Source organism: Siphateles boraxobius, unplaced genomic scaffold, assembly GCF_051911475.1.
Source record: "Siphateles boraxobius isolate OS27281-9 unplaced genomic scaffold, OSU_SipBor_1 2, whole genome shotgun sequence".
Taxonomy (NCBI): Eukaryota; Metazoa; Chordata; class Actinopteri; order Cypriniformes; family Leuciscidae; genus Siphateles; species Siphateles boraxobius.
The window spans coordinates 254,468-272,424 of record NW_027508810.1 but is presented as its reverse complement, the minus strand read 5'-3'; the positions used below and the strand labels follow the sequence as shown (position 1 = coordinate 272,424).

At 38.2% G+C, this 17,957-nt stretch overlaps 1 protein-coding gene across 2 annotated transcripts in view; it reads left to right on the top strand.

Moving 5' to 3' along the window:
• Positions 1 to 17,557, top strand: part of nlgn3a (neuroligin 3a) — a 237,642-nt gene extending 220,085 nt beyond the window's left edge. For both annotated transcript variants that reach the window (XM_077235619.1, XM_077235618.1), the window contains one exon: positions 15,419 to 17,557. In XM_077235619.1, coding sequence (XP_077091734.1) covers positions 15,419 to 16,271 — 853 coding nt within the window. In that variant the 3' untranslated portion in view covers positions 16,272 to 17,557. The remainder of the gene's footprint in view (positions 1 to 15,418) is intronic.
• Positions 17,558 to 17,957: the final 400 nt, after the last annotated feature.

Below are 17,957 nucleotides of genomic sequence, written 5' to 3'. Positions count from 1 at the left end.
AAAGCTTGTTGGTTAAGTAACTCTATATTGGAGCACTTTGCTAAATATAGTACACATTATTTATGTTTTACTGTTAGTCATGTATTAATCTGTCATGAAAACAAACAAGTTTATAAATGTTAAAAAAAACGGCCTTATGTGCAATTTAATTTAGTTTGATGTGTTGATTATTATATCTAAAAATAAATAGCAAGTGGACTTAATAGTTTGGGCTTTAGTTGAACTACAGCTTTAGTTGAGAGATTTTGTTTCCTCTGGCATGCATTACCTGATATATCGGTATCGAATCGAATTGTGAAATCTGTGCAAAACCCAGCATTATGTCCTATACTAAAACAGGAGAAAGTCTTGTTTCTTTTTAAAATAGCCAAGAGTTAATGCCTGGCCCAATCAAATCACTCTTGACTTGTGCCATGGATGAAAATAATAAAGAAACATCCAAATCAAACTTCTTTTGCAACCACTTGATGGTTGGAAAAGGAAATAGAGCACAACTAAAGACAGACCAAACACCACTAGCTACTTCCTACTGATTTTGGAAAACAGATGGTGTTTTCAATTTAGGGGACGAGAACATTCTCATCTAGAGAACATTTTATTGGATGAAAACAAAACAAAAAACACAAGCCTGCAAGATGAGTCATCACTATTTTGGTCTGTTTTGTCATAAGAGTGAAAATTTGAAATGTGTTCATGTGCAGTATTAGTGTACATTGTCCATTTTAATCCATTATTATATTGACGATCTCAAAGATAATTTCATGTACACAATGCACACAATTTCCAGATTTCAATTTTACAATGTCTTGAACATATTTTAACGTGAAGACAAAACCTATCAAGCCTTAAAAACTCACTGTCCGTAAATAATCACTCCCAGTAGAAAAGCCAGCCCATTTTAAAAGCATCCTCTCAGAAAAACTATTATGTAAAGATTATTTATTACATGACAAATAGTGTATCCTCTTGCAGTCATTCATCTAATGGCTCTCAATAGGACTGGCATTATAGAATCAGTTTCAGGCCGTACTGATGTGTTGAGTTTCTGATATTACAGCCCATAGAGTTGCTCCATTTCTGTGGCGGATTATATAGGATGCTGCTTAGCAGAAAAAAGGATTAGATGCAAGGATAATAAACCTCTCAATCACATGAAATATACACAAATCATTACTTCCATCTTAACTAGCAAACTCTCTGGTTTAGATCTGAGGACACAGCCACAAATGTGCACTACAGCGTGTGAAGTGTGCTTACAGCTTCTCCATGTGATGACCTAGATAGCGTCTCACGAAATTGGACACTTGTACCAGCGCCCGATACATACGTGAATATGGAACCTCGAGTGGACTGGGTGAACATTACATTAAGCTTGTGCTGTTAAATGTCAACCGTTGTATCATTCCCCAAAGCTAAATTCTTCTTTCTGCTTCATGGTGCTTACAAGCAGTGTTTTCCCCATGCAGTTGGAATACAACATAAAAATAACTGTGGCATCTGGGTAGGAAGGCATGTTTGACAGAAGACTAAGGTAAGGGAAGTGACAAAGTAACATGTTTCTTTGTTGAATGTCATGCCTGAGTATGAGCCCCTCATTTACTTCATAAATATGTGTTTGGGTCAATCTGCATGCTCAAATCTATTAGCTAATAGAAAAAAATACAAATTTAAAATATTAATAACATTTCAGCAGAGGCTGAAAAAACATGCATGTCCACAGCCACACTTTTTATATTTGATGACATAATTTCAAATTTCACCAGAAAGAAAATGTATTATCCTGAATTTTATGAATAGTATTTGTTCAGGAATTTAATGTCTCTTAAAAATAGGTTCCAAAGGAATTTTCGTAGCGTTTCCATGGAACCTTCTAGTGAAAAGTTCTATAAAAGAACTCTTTTGGATGAACATTTTAAAAGTCTAAAGAAACTGTTTCCAATATAAAGAACATTTTGTAGAAAGGAATTGTTCCATGGATGTTAAAGGTTCTTCATAGAAACCAATAGATGCCAATAAAGGACCTTTATTCTTAAGACTGTGAGTCTGAGAGCTCTACATATTTCATATTTCAACAAGTCTTTTTTGAAGAAAAGTCCACATAGACATTTTATCTGTCTTTGGAACAATTGTTAAAAATCATTAGGCTCTGAAATAAATGGAAGAATAACGGTAAAATGCTTCCAAACGTAGTACCATTAAATTGAATTCGAATCTCCAAGGCTTTTGAGACATTTTCTCAGCTGGTTTTTAACAGTAAATTAGCACCCTAATTCATTTCTCAAGTGTTAACCAGTGGCCATCGGTCCTGCAGAAGAACAAAAGCATCCGAGAACCTTCTACACACTTGATAAGTGAATTGTTTGCACATACCGCTTTTGTTCAGGCTACAAATGGACCTCAAATGCTGCTGTCTGCATTTCTTTAGAGATTGTAGCGTTAGCATTTGATGGACAGGGACTGTTTCCTTGGCATTCTTCTACTGTGTCATTCAGCCTCCAGTCAAACAGCCCATGCTGTGCCGGGCCACAGACGTCGCTGAGCAGAATACTGTTGTGCTTTTCCTTTTGCCCTCCTCTTTTTTCTGCATGCTTTTTGTAACAAGAACACAAGACACTCTTAGAAATGCTAAGGCCTGCTGGGATGAATCCAGATATTTCTGTTTGAAAAGCCCATGTTTTTTCATGATGCTTTCCCTCGCTGAGACATTGGCTATTCCACACCAAGAATAAAACATGACTAATCAATAATCAATAAGCCATGATTAATAAATAAGATTTAGCTGCACACATGCCAGCTCGACTGTAATCGCTCAATGATTTGACACAGCCTGCAATTCGTGTTTTATCGACGTATTTATATTGACATCTGTCTTATTGAAATTCTGTTGCCTGTACCTCATCTGAATGGCGAGCAGATGCTCATTAACTCATACTGTCTTGTCCTATCTGCCTCGTGATTGTGAAAGCAAAAATAATCATTTCAATGCTGCATGTTAATGAGCAGTTTCCCCTACCGCTACACCCAGACGAAAACAGTCTTTTGAGCATCAGTTGACCCTGCTTCCAAGGCCAGGCCAATCTCTTTCTGAGGCTTTGAGATAAATTGCTTCCCGCATCCGCTTGTTTTGTCTTTTCTTAGACTTCTGCAAGTCCACTCGGGAATTAAAAGGGATTGTTTTCCGTTTGTGTAACAGTCTCACAGAGCTCTCAATTAAGCCTAGCACTTGATTCTGTAGGACAGGGGTTCTCAGCTCGGGCCCTTGAGATCCACTTTCCTCCAACCCTGATTAAACTCAGCTACCTGCAACTTTCTCTTAATCCTGAAGACCCTGATTGGCTTGTTCGGTGTGTTTGATTAGGGTTAGATCTAAACTCTGCGGGAAAGTGGACCTTGAGGGCCATAGTTGAACCCCTGCTGTATATATATTTTTTTTCCTCCAAAATTTTTCAAGGCTTGCGCCTTGGAATTCTATTTCAGGCTTTGCGTTCTCGAGCCACCAGGCACTGTTTTGAACGGATAAGCAGGCTGGAGCGCGTTGAGTGTTTTCTGTTAGAACGGTGTCGTGTTAGCGGCCCCTAAGTTAATAACTAATGATCTTTGCAACGGAAGTGAATCAATCAATCAAAACCAACTTTAGCTGGACAATAACTTTATTCTAGAGCTGCTGTAAAACCAAAACAATCTCTGTTGCTGTTATTTACGATTATCAATGTAGAGCTGCTTTGAAACAATTTATATTGTTAAAAGTGCTAAAGTTGACTTGACTTGACTGTATCTCTGAGATATGCAGATTTACTTCAGAAAAGGTAAGAAGCTGCACATGATGAAGAGGCTGTGCTGCATGTCGAATGTAATGAGCACCATCAGAGGAGAGCGAGAGATCAGTGCCGGACCGCAGTCAGGACACATGTTGACCATCACTCACCTGATCAATAGCAGTCATAATGAAGAGTGCACAGGGACAGGTGTCCTCCAGCTACCCATATCACTTCAAAAGCATTGCCTTCTTTTCGGCTTACTGCGGAAAATCTTGCTAACAGTGATGTAGAGGTGCTAATACATTTCAAGAACATTTTGTGTGTGTAATGGTACAGTATTTGAGCCTAATTAAAAAATTAAAAAATACACTTTTAAGAAGTGTTGATTGCTAGTGGTGTGGGATATTGACAAAAAATATTATCATTTGGCAAAATTGACATATTGTCAATAGGCCTATGTCACACTTCCTGCTTCCGGATCGCGGATTAGGGATACAGAACTTCCGGTCAACAGTATTTCTCAATAAGGATTTAGATTATCAGCCATAATGTCTAAACCATCCGAGGTAGACTGACCACGAGCTATGAGGTTGTGAAATGAAGGTTTTTGCTCATGTAGAAGCTGTATGAAATCAACCTTGTTTTAAGAAAAACGTGTTTTATCCGCGATCTTAAGAAAAAAAAACTACACTACCCACAATCCTAAGCGTAGCAGCAACGTCTGCTGATTTGTCCAACTCGCTGTTACCATAGAAACGTTTACCTTACTGGCGTACGGCAGGCTACACCCGCAGCTGTTGTTGTAGTGTACCGGGTTGCTCTGCATCAGGACGTAGACAGCCATACCTCAGCTTTCACGCTTTCCCACTTGAGAGTTTTCATTTACCATCCGAACCACATCGCCATATGTGACTTCAGGCAGGTTGCGGAGAGATTTGGTCCAGCGGTATCTATCGGACTCCGCCATTGTAAAAAGCTAACCAGAAGAGCCGTATCCCTACTAAAAGACCAACTTCCGGTCTTCAATTTTTTCGTGACATAGGCCTATAGCGATGATTAGATGATATTTTGCCAAATGTGTGTTATTGTATTGATAAAGGTTTAGGATTGCCGTGGACAGCTGATTCAAAAGTTTTTGATATTCTTCATATTTTGTGCGGTGGTCAGTTTGCAGCAGTGACAGAATTAAAATTATGATGAAGATTAATCAAACAATGATTTAAAAATTATTTTAAAGTAAAACGTTAATTTGACACTTTCCCAACGCATACTTTTTAAAAGCGTACTTAAGTTGTACATTCAATACAGTTAAGTGCACTTCTTTTTCACAAGAGATTATAATTGAGTCATTGAATCATTCACTCAACCGCTATATTTAAAAATTCTGATTCATTAAGAAACGAAAACCCATATATTGCTTAGAGACACTGATGTTGATTCTGCTTCGACTTTGTTTTGAAATGCTTTCATTGGCAGAGCAAAAATAGGTAATAATTTAAGTGACTGGAAATGTTAGGTCTAAAATGTTATTCCTATCTATTCACGTCCATAAACATAAGTATGAATAATTGTAGCCATATCAAATAACACTAATTATCTTTTTTCTTGTTCTGTGAGGAATTGAGAAAGTATTGTGTAATGAGTTAAACGACACCCAGCCACTGTGTATCTGAAAAATACTTTAAACAACAGCAGTTAAAATGTTTAGCCTTAACAGCAAGGTTATTTGAAAGCATTTTCTCTCTATTTCTTTCTATCTACTGACCTTGAGAACAGCAATGAAAGATAAGAAAACTCTAAATGTAACACCGCATCTTTCAAAAGCAAAGCCAGTTGTGTGTGGACCTTGAAATGTACCGTAAGATGAAAAAAACACACAGATCAGTGCACACTACCTCCTGAACTTATAAATAACTCCTAGATAGAAAACTTTAAAATTAAAAGTACATACACTACCTTAAGTTGGATTCAGCTGAAGATGGTGTTTTCATTGAAATAAGTGACCCTGACCAAAGTACTCTAAGACACTGAAGTGGAAACAGAGTCTTTTATGATGCGCCATCGGATTTGGCGTCTCTATGTCCACAATCATCCAAGCGCTGCCAATTAGACTGATGAATAACCGATGCAGCCCCATCGAATTAACTCAGACTCGTTTTCACCTCGTCATATTCATTAGATTTATTCTGCTGTGAAAAGACCTTTCTATAAAAAGACCTTTCTCTCTTCATATTTATTTATTTATGCATTTTTTCATTTATTTTGCATGTATTTTTCCAAGAGCAACACCATTTCTTTCTTTCTATATGTATGTATTCATGTATGTAAAGGTGAGTTTTTCAATTGTTTTTAGCATATGCTATGGTGGCTTACTGGCTCAAGTCGATAGGTCCTGCTATATCTCTAGTTTCTATGGCGTTCTTATGGAAGCTTGTATCCGCCACAGAATAAAACATTTTAAAAGATAATTGCGACTTTTTATCTCACAATTTCTCATATTTTCTCAGAATTGTGAGATATAAAGTCAGAATTGCGTGATATAATTTCGCAATTGTCTTTTAAAATGTTTTATACTATAAAATGTTCATGCAATTGCGAGTTTATATCTCGCAATTCTGACTTTATAACATGCAATTGCTAATTTATATCTCACAATTTCTCATATTTTGTCAGAATTGTGAGATATAAAGTCAGAATTGCGTGATATAAAGTCGCAATTGTATTTTAAAATGTTTTATACTATAAAATGTACATGCAATTGCGAGTTTATATCTCGCAATTCTGACTTTATAACACGCAATTGCTAATTTATATCTCACAATTCTCAGAATTGTGAGATATAAACTCGCAATTGCAAGTTATAAAGTCCATTTCTAAGGAAATAAAGTCTGAATTGCGAGTTTATTTCTCACAGCTGTGAGTTTATATCTCACAATTCTGACTTTATAACACGCAATTGCGACTTTATTGCGATTCTTACTTTATAACACGCAATTGTGACTTTTTACCGCACAATTGCGACTTTATATCACGCAATTCTGACTTTATAACTTGCAGTTGCGACTTTATATTCCGCAATTCTGACTTCTTAACTTGCAATTGCGAGATAAATACTGAGATAAAAAGTTGTGAGATAAAAAGTCACAATTACTTTTTGTATTTTCATTCTGTGGTGGAAACAAGCTTCCATACATTCTGGCCTCTAGATAAATTGCATTTTTTTTTTTTTTACCAATTTGTTGTTTGTCAAGTAAAAATGGTAAGACTGATCTCTGATCCCTAGCTCACCTCTCCTCATAAAAAACAAAAAAACAAGATTTAAGGTTACATTCATTTGCATATATAAAGGGGAAATGGTACAACGCAAGAACTAAAGTTTAATCCTGCAGGGTTTAGAAGTATGAACAATGAGCCTTAGCAAGCACTACTAATTAAAATACTAATTAAATGACCATTTACAGTGCATTTTTGTCCAGACTGAATTTGCTACTATTGCACTGCTAAAGATGGATTGTTTGACGGAAATATCTTCAGACAGACCTCTCCCTTCAGTGTTAAGATGGTGTTTAGGAAGTCCAGCCTAGTTTCAGAAGCTCAATGGTCGTCGAGTCGTTTCCTCTCAGGGCCTGAGATCTGAATGAGTAGCGCTGATAGAGGCTGAAGTACTGCTTCACTGGGCAAGCCCAAGTGGCCTGAACGTAGAAGCATTCGAGCGGCTTAGGAACCCATTTGAGGGGGCGCACTGACAGAACACTGTCAGCTAATTCACTGCCTCCATCTGCACACACTCTACGCACACTGGAGGTTAGTGGGACGATCAGGAACCAGCTCGTTCACTAACACTCTTTACGCATTATTGATATTAACATGGTTACCGTAACAAAGACACTGAACTGGACTTGAGGTTTTATATTCCTTAAGCAGAAGTTTATTAAAAACATACAAAATTACATTCCAATATCTGAAAGAGTAGCCATACAACCGGCCATGGACAGAATTCAGGGTTATTATTATTTAACTAAAACTAAAACCATAGAAAATCGTGACTTATTTAATTTACAAAAATTTTAACTAAAAAAAAATAAAATAAAAATGTTATCATATCACATCATAATTTTTACTTAGCTTAAATTAAAAACTATTTAGTTTTTAATTTAGACACTAGACACTAAAAGACACTAGACACTAAAAGACACTAGACACTAAAAGTCAAAATATGAACTCTTTCCACAGCCAGCATTTTTATCATTTTTACAAACGTTTCATGGCCCCTAGAATATTTCTTTGTATGAATATCTGAACATGCAATATATCAAAGAAAGAACAGTGTCTCTGCTTTCAAACAAAACAACCCAGTTTTTTCTAGCTTCATGCATTCTTTTTTTATCAACTCTTGAATGTGGGTAAGTTTCATAAAAAAGAAACATTTTGAGCAAAAAGCTGAGAAAAACACATTTTTGTTAAAGATCACATCTGAATGGGATTCAGAATGATGATCAAAACACAGATGCAGTAGATCGATATCAAAGCTTTACAGTCCTACACCTCGTCCCGGGTCGACATTTCAGTCAGTAACATCAGGCAGTTTTGTTTTACAGGTATATGCTGTTTAATGTTGATGATCACTTTATTTTACATATGCATATGATTACATGTGATGTCGCTTGTTTCAGCTTCTTCTTCGCCTGTGAAAACACGGAAAGCAGGAAAATTCCGTCAATGGTGGGGAAATAGTTAATAAAAACTATAATAGTATCTCAATTAAACTAAAATAACACTGTTCCGAACAAATCCAAACTGACAGGCAAAACATGCAAGAGGTCGGTAACATAACCAAAACATATACTAAGTATAAACAGCCATAACTCCAGGATAAATGAGACTTCACAAACACTGAATGACTCACACTGCCTTATATCAGAGTCCCTTCCCTCAGGGAGCCTTCAAGGTTAACAAAGAGAAGCATAACGCTGCAGTGCACTGGCAAGGAGACTACAGGCCTTTTAATGGATGTCAATGGAGAAGAGGCTTCAGTACACTGAATTAACTGCATTTGTAAGGAAACAGCTAATCATTATCTTCAATGGCATTACACTAATTGTTTGTTTTGGATTAATCTATTCTTGGGAGTTTTCAACTAAAAGTGTGGTTTTATAAGAATGTAGGATTCAGTGTACTTCTCATTCCTTTCTCTAATATTCACAAGTATGATTGACTGTCATACAACCTTGACAGCGATTCAATGATGTCAAGGCTGTAATGTGATTGGTTATCAGGAAATCATCCCGCTTTCTCTGTTATCATCTGCAAGCTCGCGTTCACATATGCCTCCATCCAACAACGGGTGGATAAGATCAAGCTCCCGCCAGTTATTATTTTTAAATAATCTGTTTCACTCAGATGTACGTACAGCAATGTACGAAAAGATCAGTCGCTACTTCCATTACTTCACAACTTTAAGTGAAATATTTACTCTGGCATATGAAATAAATAAAATATGCTACATAAGGGTTGGATTTGACTATGAGTAATACCTCAAAGCTAACTGCCCGTTTTAAAGTATGAGTTTTTGTTTCGACCCCTATGAAATGCCAGGATTGGAAATTCCTCCCTTTGTGATTTCCTCTACATGCGTATATAAATCAAGGAGGTATGCTTTTAACAACTCATGTCTGTCCATTAATCATGAGAGTGATATTGCTGTCGAGTAAGACCATCTGACATTTTTCTGTAACCTTAATGTAGACAAAAGCAGACCAGCCGGCACGGATGTGGTTTCATTCTTCACTATGGTTCTGATAACGGAGCTCTTTTGAATGTCATACAAATGCGTCAGTCGTTTACAGACGAATGAGATGTTAATAGCAACCACGTTATGGAGGATGATCAGATCACAAATATATGAACTTTTTCGATGCAAACTTCATTTGCTAACCTCCAGAAATATAATGGCTATGCTCAGACTGCCAGCAGAATTAAATTTTTTTTTTTTTTTTTTTTTTGCATATCCATATTTTATCCTGTTGGGTTTTTGAAAGTCTGCTTTTAGAGGTGGTTTGAAATTTGATTCCAATCAGATTTTCACAGATGTGTTTCAGTCTGGATGTTCTTTCTGCTCAAATCAGATTTCAAATTGTCTTTTGCATCACTCTTAATGTGACACACAATGATAACGTCAAAACAGGGGACGGAAACCACGGGAATCTTATTTGATCACCTGTAATTAATAGTGCTGACAGTCTGCCTGGAAATATGATTTGAGAAAAGACATAAAAGATCTGAAAATGCATTTCATGTCCCCTTTAAGTGTGAGCAATAGCAGTAGTGCTGTCTGCTAACTCTAAAGGCCAACATCACTAATTATTTAATCTTCACACTATATCCCGAGCTAAACCCTCACGTGTGAAACACCCACACAAAATATGTCATCACTGCAGATCAATAGCCTCGGAGAACACATACAAAATATCACAACTGACCTCAAATCACCAGTCAGTGGCATTGCAATTCCAGCCTCTGCACAAATATGCTGCGTCATGCAAACTGGTTGATTGACAATTATGAGAATGCATGGTGATATTGAGAAGCTAGCGTTTCCTATTAACCGCGAATGCCCCAGGTACACCGACTGCGACTCGCATGCCACGCAGCAGGAATTCATATAGGCTGCGCGGCTGCGGATTCATTGATGTCCTGTTCTCTGGCATGTTGCGCCGTGGCAGATCAATATGACCTTACCTCTGCTGCCTGCTTCTTTGAAACTTAATTACTGATATTCAGCTACAAAGTCATCATGCTCCTGATGCCAATATTCATTGGGGATCATTACCAGCCTAATAAAACCAGTTATTTATCGGCTGCTGAGCTGACATTCAACCTATCTCCATTTACCTCAGACAAGGGAGAGGGGGAGCACAAAAAACATGAAAGAGTGTGATTTCTCTTTAAAGCTCGATTTTTCTGCCATCTCAGATGCGCATGCTCTTTTGCACAGGTGTCACAGCATAGACCAGTGGCTTTCCAATCTGTTGTACACGGCACGACTGTTAAACACGAAACGTATCTTTCTTTTTTTATTATTTATTTTGTTTAAAGTGCAGGGCAGTGATTAATTCACATCCAAAATAAAAGTTTGTATTTACATAATATATGTGTGTTTACTGTGTATAATTACGTTGTATATATAAATACACACATATGCATGAATATATTTAAGAAATATTTATATTTATATTTATGAAATTATATTTATATTTATTTATATATGTATATACTGTGTGTGTGTGTATATATATATATATATATATATATATATATATATATATAATTGATATTATATTTAGATTTTTATATTTTATATGTAAATAACACACTTTTCTTAAATATATACATGCATGTGTGTGTATTTATATAAACAAAATAATTATACATAGTAAACACAGGGGATAACATAGGGGTTTAATAATATACACATAAGTCATGGTTCAGTACGTACCTCGGTTTTGGGGTCAAGGTTCGATATGGTACGATTTACATGTGCAGCCCCCCCCCCCCCCCCCCCCTTGATTTGTTACTCTAATTGATAGATTGACCAATGCTGCGGCTGTTTTCAAACGTATTGCTCAGATTAGCGTGTTGTACGTAGACTACGCTGTCATTTTCTATGCGCGTGAGAGTTTTTTAACACACGGTGATAATGGCGGATGCACAAACTTCAATATTAAGCTTTTTCAAGAAATCATGGAAAGATGAGCGAGAGGGAGAAAAAGTCCCATATACATCCGAGTCTACTTCACCTTTCCACGAGGAGAGAGTGAGCGAAGCGGCACCTGAGTTTTCCTATTTCCAGGACATTCATATTTCATCACTGGACTGTAGTGAGACTTCCACGACACAGATCGGCACAATGCCAAATGATTTTGTCTCATTTTAAGAGCAGAAACAACTTAAAATACTCCGTCATTTAGAGACAAGAGTAAGACATCCTTCTGTACAAACTGTAAAGAGTCTTTGTGTACACAAATAAAAACAAAACATTGTGCTTTTGTAAAATAAAGAAAAAAAACAGGATGCCACTTTCTCTCATCGTTTCCTTGAAGTTTGTGGAGCACGTCACAAAAAATAATTGAAACTCAGCGCATAGGCTACTAGCAAGCTCTTGAGGGCCGTCTGAACTCTTGTTTTGGGTTGATGTGTAGATCGTCTCTTCTTCTGATCTTTTTCCTTATGTGTTGGTTAGAAAACAGCGTTGCATTATTCTGAATTGGAGTGTGGATCGCTTGTGACTCAATGTATTCGTTGTCTGACTGTATGCATTGAACCGTGATGTCCGTACGGTGACGGTTCGGGACGAATATGTGCCATTACACCCCTAAATTTGAATAGATCTTTGTGCATCTAAGACTCTTCTGCAATGCAAGAGTTGTAGCTGCTCTGGTGTGCTGATTGGTGCGCACATAACAATGTGATACTGCACAAGAGAGGAATACTGCAGTGCAGACAACAAAAGGCCAGAAATTGTCCTGTTTATCCTTAGTCTGGAGCGGCATTAAGATGCTCGATTTCATGAGGGCAAGCACAATGTTTCAAACATGATTTTGATAATGTAAACAAACCACTTTGTCAGAGCAGTTCTAGACATGCGGTGAAAGTTGTACGATCAAATTTTAAAATGTACTTAGTATTAATGTGTTTGAATTGAACTGCAACATTTGAATAATAACACATAGAATTACAGTGTTATCCTTTCTGAATGTTTTTATAGGTTGTATGTGTATTTTCTGATAGGACTCTTGCTCAGATAATGCAAAAGTAGTACTTGGCTTAAAAGGTTTCAGAACCACTGGCAGACAATATTAGTGCAATAACATCTTTCTTTACTTGTCGTCACTTGTAATTGAATGACTTGCTCAAGAGCACACCAGTGATACCTGTTACCGTTTATTTCATGGTTGTCTCTTAGATCAAGATCAAGTCTCCACTATTGTTACAACCTCATCTTGCGGTATTTTATCACAGATGAGGGGTCAAGGTTTGGCTGGTTAGCATGACCCTCTAAGCCCCAGTTTGTTAAACTAAGCCATGTGGCAGCATAAAGCATATTTCTCTATTGATGTTCATAAAAAAGTGGATTTCTGATTAAATCATTTGTTTTGCAACCAAATATTGCAAGTATTTCATTAGGCTGTATCATAGTGTATGTTTTACCACTTTGAATATCTCTTAAAACTCAGCATAATCACTACTGGAGCTACAAGATAAGTAGATGTGTGATTATTTACATGGCATATGTTAAAACAGACGATAAATCACTAGTGCCACAGAGGCTGGATGCAACCTTGCTTTGCCTTATTGAGTTTGTAATGTCAGTTGGAGAAACAGTGACCCCCAGAGGCAAAGTACAACACACACACAGGGCCTTTGCCAGCATCCCCCCTTTAACATTTAGATTAATATGGTCCACTTTCTATCAGCACACTCGCTGTTAATGCAATCTGCACTGCTTTCCCAAAGCAATTAACGAAATGGATGCACTGCTGTTGTTTTATCAAAAACAAGTTGCATCCTGAAGCACATCTCAGCTGTTGATTTATTCATTTGTTTCACTTTAAAAGCCTCTGGCACATCTCTTTTTTATACAGAATGAGCCGAGGATGCGTGAAGCCCAGCAGGCAGAGGTGCTTAGAGATATGAGCTGTAACGTTATGTCGCATGAGGGAGAAATAGAAAATGATGATTTGGAAGAAGTACCTGCCCAGCAAACACAGAACGTTCCCCTAACGTTCCCGAATGGTCCCATGAGGTTATTTTTTTGGGAACCAAACAAGAACGTTATAGGAACGTTCCATGTAGGTTATTTTTAGGTTCCATTTTTATAACGTAAGGAAAACGTTCCGGGAACGTTCCCCTAACGTTAAGGGAAAGTTCTAGGAACGTTCTGGGAACCAAAAACTAACGTTCCCAGAACGTTCCCAGAACCTAAATTTGTTTGCTGGGTGGTATCATTATACAACAAAAAGGCGCAACAAGACCGATAGGAGTGCAGTTATGATGAGGAATGTCTATGGATGTAAATTGTTTTGTTGATTGGCGTAAACTCCAGGGGTTGATCTGAGAAAAGCTGCAACCTCTGTGTGTCTTTATGCGTGCTTAGACTGACCAAGAATAAAGGTAGTGTTTCACTGAAAAGAGAAAATAAAAAGGCAGAGTGGACAAGAATGAAGCATGCTGATTTTCCTTAACGTTGAAGATTGGAAACTATGATAATGATGATATTAAGAAGCAGATCCCTTTATCCAACACAACTTTTTCTAAGAGAGTCAGTCCCCTTAAAGCAGGGATGTCTAATTCTCCTCCTGGAGGGGTATATATCCTGCCGATTTTAGCGATTTTACCCAAGACACTCGCCTGAAAATTTCTAGTAATAGGAACAGGATTGGACACCCCTGCCTTAGAGTTAGAATATCCACTTATAGACATATATTCATAAACTTCTCGAAGCACTTCTCCTCGTGGAAATTCCCGCTGCCATTTTGAAGTGCATTCAACTTTGTAAAAAGTGGATGAGGGAATTTTAATTGGACAAACACTTGACCCCTCCATTTTGACAGAGGGAGCGAGTCTACTCATATGTACATTTCAGGCAGATCCATAGACCACAATACAACAAGATTTTGATGTCACAACAGCAAATCGCATTTCTCGCACTTAATTTACACAAGTGATCAAGGGTTTAGGGCGTCCCATTAAAACATTTCAAATGTTCCGCCAGTACTGGGCACTTGTGCAACGTAATCACTTATAAGCATAGTTCATGAGTCTGTGTTTCCCAGAACCATTGGACAACGAACATTCACAAACAGCATCACAAAGTTGTGTAGTTGAAACGACAGCTCTCGACCTGTGGTTAAAAGCATAGTTTATTGTTTGCATGGCATGTGGACTTAATGAATCCTTATCTTGAGCCAAATAAGCAAGCTGACATTCAGTACAATCTGTATCTTTTATTTAGAATACATAAAATGTCATTTATGTCTTTAATTTGTCAAGAGATTTAAAACGCCGTTTTTTAAGAGTGTGCATGTACAAACGTGCTCTACGCAAGAACAAGCAAAACAAACTTGCATTAATTCGATCTGAAACAGATTCATTAAAAGAGGTTATCACTCCACCATCTGCGTGACATCATTAACCAATGTGGTTGAACGACAAAGTTGCGACAATGCGGTTTCGGGAAACAGCCGTGACTAGCCAGTTGATTTCTTATACGATGCATCATACTGTGGTAGTTAAGCAGCAAGTTATGTTGTTTAAAGTGAAAGCATGTAAGAAGGAGGGGTTGTCAAGGTCTAGTGAGGACAAAAAGCACCATTAATTTGGTCCATACAATTAGGAATCTATGGCTAGTCTCTGAAGCTTTTCTACTTAAAATGAGAAATAATATTTGAGAGCTTCAGAATATTTCATACATTGATGGTTCCTTAGTCACTGCATGCATTCACTGAAAAAAGAGCACCATAAACGTTCTGCAAAACAACGTCTTTTGCATTACATGAAAAAAAAAATGGGTTTGGAACTATTCCTTAAATTCTAGCAACTATGCCTTAAATTAAAAACCGTCTCAGTGTCATTTATTGATTTATCTTTTATTTGTTTTGCAGAGATCCCAACAAACCAGTGCCTCAGGATACCAAGTTTATCCATACTAAGGCCAATCGTTTTGAAGAGGTGGCTTGGTCCAAATACAATCCCCAAGACCAGCTGTACCTGCACATTGGCCTAAAGCCACGAGTCCGTGATCACTACCGTGCCACCAAAGTGGCATTCTGGAAGCACCTGGTCCCTCATCTGTACAACCTGCATGACATGTTCCACTACACCTCCACCACCACCAAAGTGCCACCACCCGAGACGACTCAGAATTCCCTGTCCACCAAACGTCCCAATGGCAAAGCCTGGCCGTTCAACACCAAGCGGCCACCAATGTCTCCAGCGTACAACAGCGAGAGTGGGAAGGAGCAATGGAACGGGGAAGAGGAACCAGGCCCTCTGGTGGTGGAGAACCCACGGGATTATTCCACCGAGCTGAGCGTAACCATCGCAGTAGGAGCTTCACTGCTGTTCCTCAATGTTCTGGCGTTTGCTGCTCTGTACTACCGCAAGGATAAGCGCCGGCAGGAACAGCACCCGCAACCCAGCTCACCACGAGCCACCACCGCCAATGACGTGAACCGCCACGGCCCTGAAGAGGAGATCATGTCTTTGCAGGTGAACCAGACGCACCACGAGTGCGACGCAGGGCCTCCCGGTGACCCGCTGCGGCTCGCTTCACTTCCCGACTACACGCTGACTCTGCGGCGCTCGCCTGACGATATCCCGCTCATGACGCCAAACACCATAACCATGATCCCCAACTCACTAGTGGGCATGCCGAACCTACATCCGTACAACACCTTCACAGCCGGCTTCAACTCCACCGGGCTGCCACATTCCCACTCCACCACGCGTGTATAGCTTTATGGAGATCCAGCAAAGGGAGGGATGGGGGAAAAGTCATTGGTTTTAATGAAAGCGTCACAACGAGAGAAGGGGATTCAGGATGATGACAGAAACAAAATTATTTGAATAGACTTTTGCAAAAAGCAGTGACAAGTTCTTTCCAGATGTCAAGTTGTGCAAACCTGCCAAAACAGAACTGCTCTCTTTCCTTCGAAAAGGGACGAGCGTTTCAAGCAGTATTTTTTCTAATCATCGTTTTAAAAGAAAAAAAAACGCCTTTCTAAGCAGAAACGTGCGAATGGGGCGATCGCTTTTTTTCTTGAATAAATAACAAAAAATAACAAAAACAAAGGAAAGTGCATTTTATTTCCCATTACAGTCTTTTTTGGGAAACACGTTTCAAAACAGTGGCCTCTAAGGTGACATCTGCATAATATTGTTTGCTTTGCTTTTCGATTTCTTTTCAATGCCTTATAAAGAGCTGTTTTTTCTCTTAATTTGACGGTTTTTCCCTGAGCTGAGTTTGTGTGGAACATAGTGATCCGACTTGAGTGGTTGGATTTTTAGGAAGCCTGAGACAGATGACTGATATGGAAACCGGTGGATTGAAACGGTAACTGCAGCTAATTTTCCAGTTGCATATCCTCATATGTGGTTTTTACTTTTTTCTTCTTGGTTACACTGAAAATCTTTTGTTTGGAACTTTTCCACACGACAACACTGGAGATAAAGACTTCTAAAGTTACTGTAATTGTTTTTGTTTAAAGAAGTGCATCTTTTACAACAAAATTATCTATCAGCTCCTGCGTCAAATTCCCATGAAATGCACACTTACACACAACGCTCAGAGCACTGTTTGACTGGTGTGAGTGATTATGGGTACGATCGGGAATATTTGAGTTTGTGTGTGTGTGTGTGTGTGTGTGTGTGTGTGTGTGTGTGTGTGTGTGTGTGTGTGTGTGTGTGTGTGTGTGTGTGTGTGTGTGTGTGTGTGTGTGAGTGTGCGTGCGTGCGTGCGTGTGTGTGTGTGTGTGTATGTGTGTGTTTGTGTGTGTGCGCGTGTTTGATTGCCTTTTGCCATGTTTTTTTGTTAAATATTTGTGTGATGAGGGTGAGGGTGGGGGGGGGGGGGCTTATTTACCACTGCGTTGATTTTGTTCACCACAAGTAGTCTTTCAACTGCGTCTATTGTCGTCTGTCTTTGCGAAATAGAACTTTTTGTTATTTTAAAAAAAGTTACATATGTCTAATTTTGCTTAAGAATTACAAAATAAATCTATTATTTTACATGCAAGAGAAAACAATAGCTTAAAATTGAACTGAACTAACTGACATGATTCCATTGACTTTGTAAGCGTTCCTCTTGACTGGAGACGGTGGCCTCTTTACACTGAATAACCACGGTGTAGAACTGTCTTTCTTTAAATATATATATAAATATGGGCATACATACATATATGTATAGGGCTTTTATGAAGATTTTACTCCCATTGACCTGAAAGTGTAAATGACCATTATTATCAATTATTAGGCACCCATTTTCAGAGGGCAGAGCAGTTAGTGTCTGTACTAGTTTTATCCTCAACACCATAATCCGAGGCCACAACAAGTGTCTTTTTAATAGCTCTATATGTATATTTATGTATAAATATATTTAATATTTATTTATGTATACCAGATGTATACATGCTGATTGTGCCA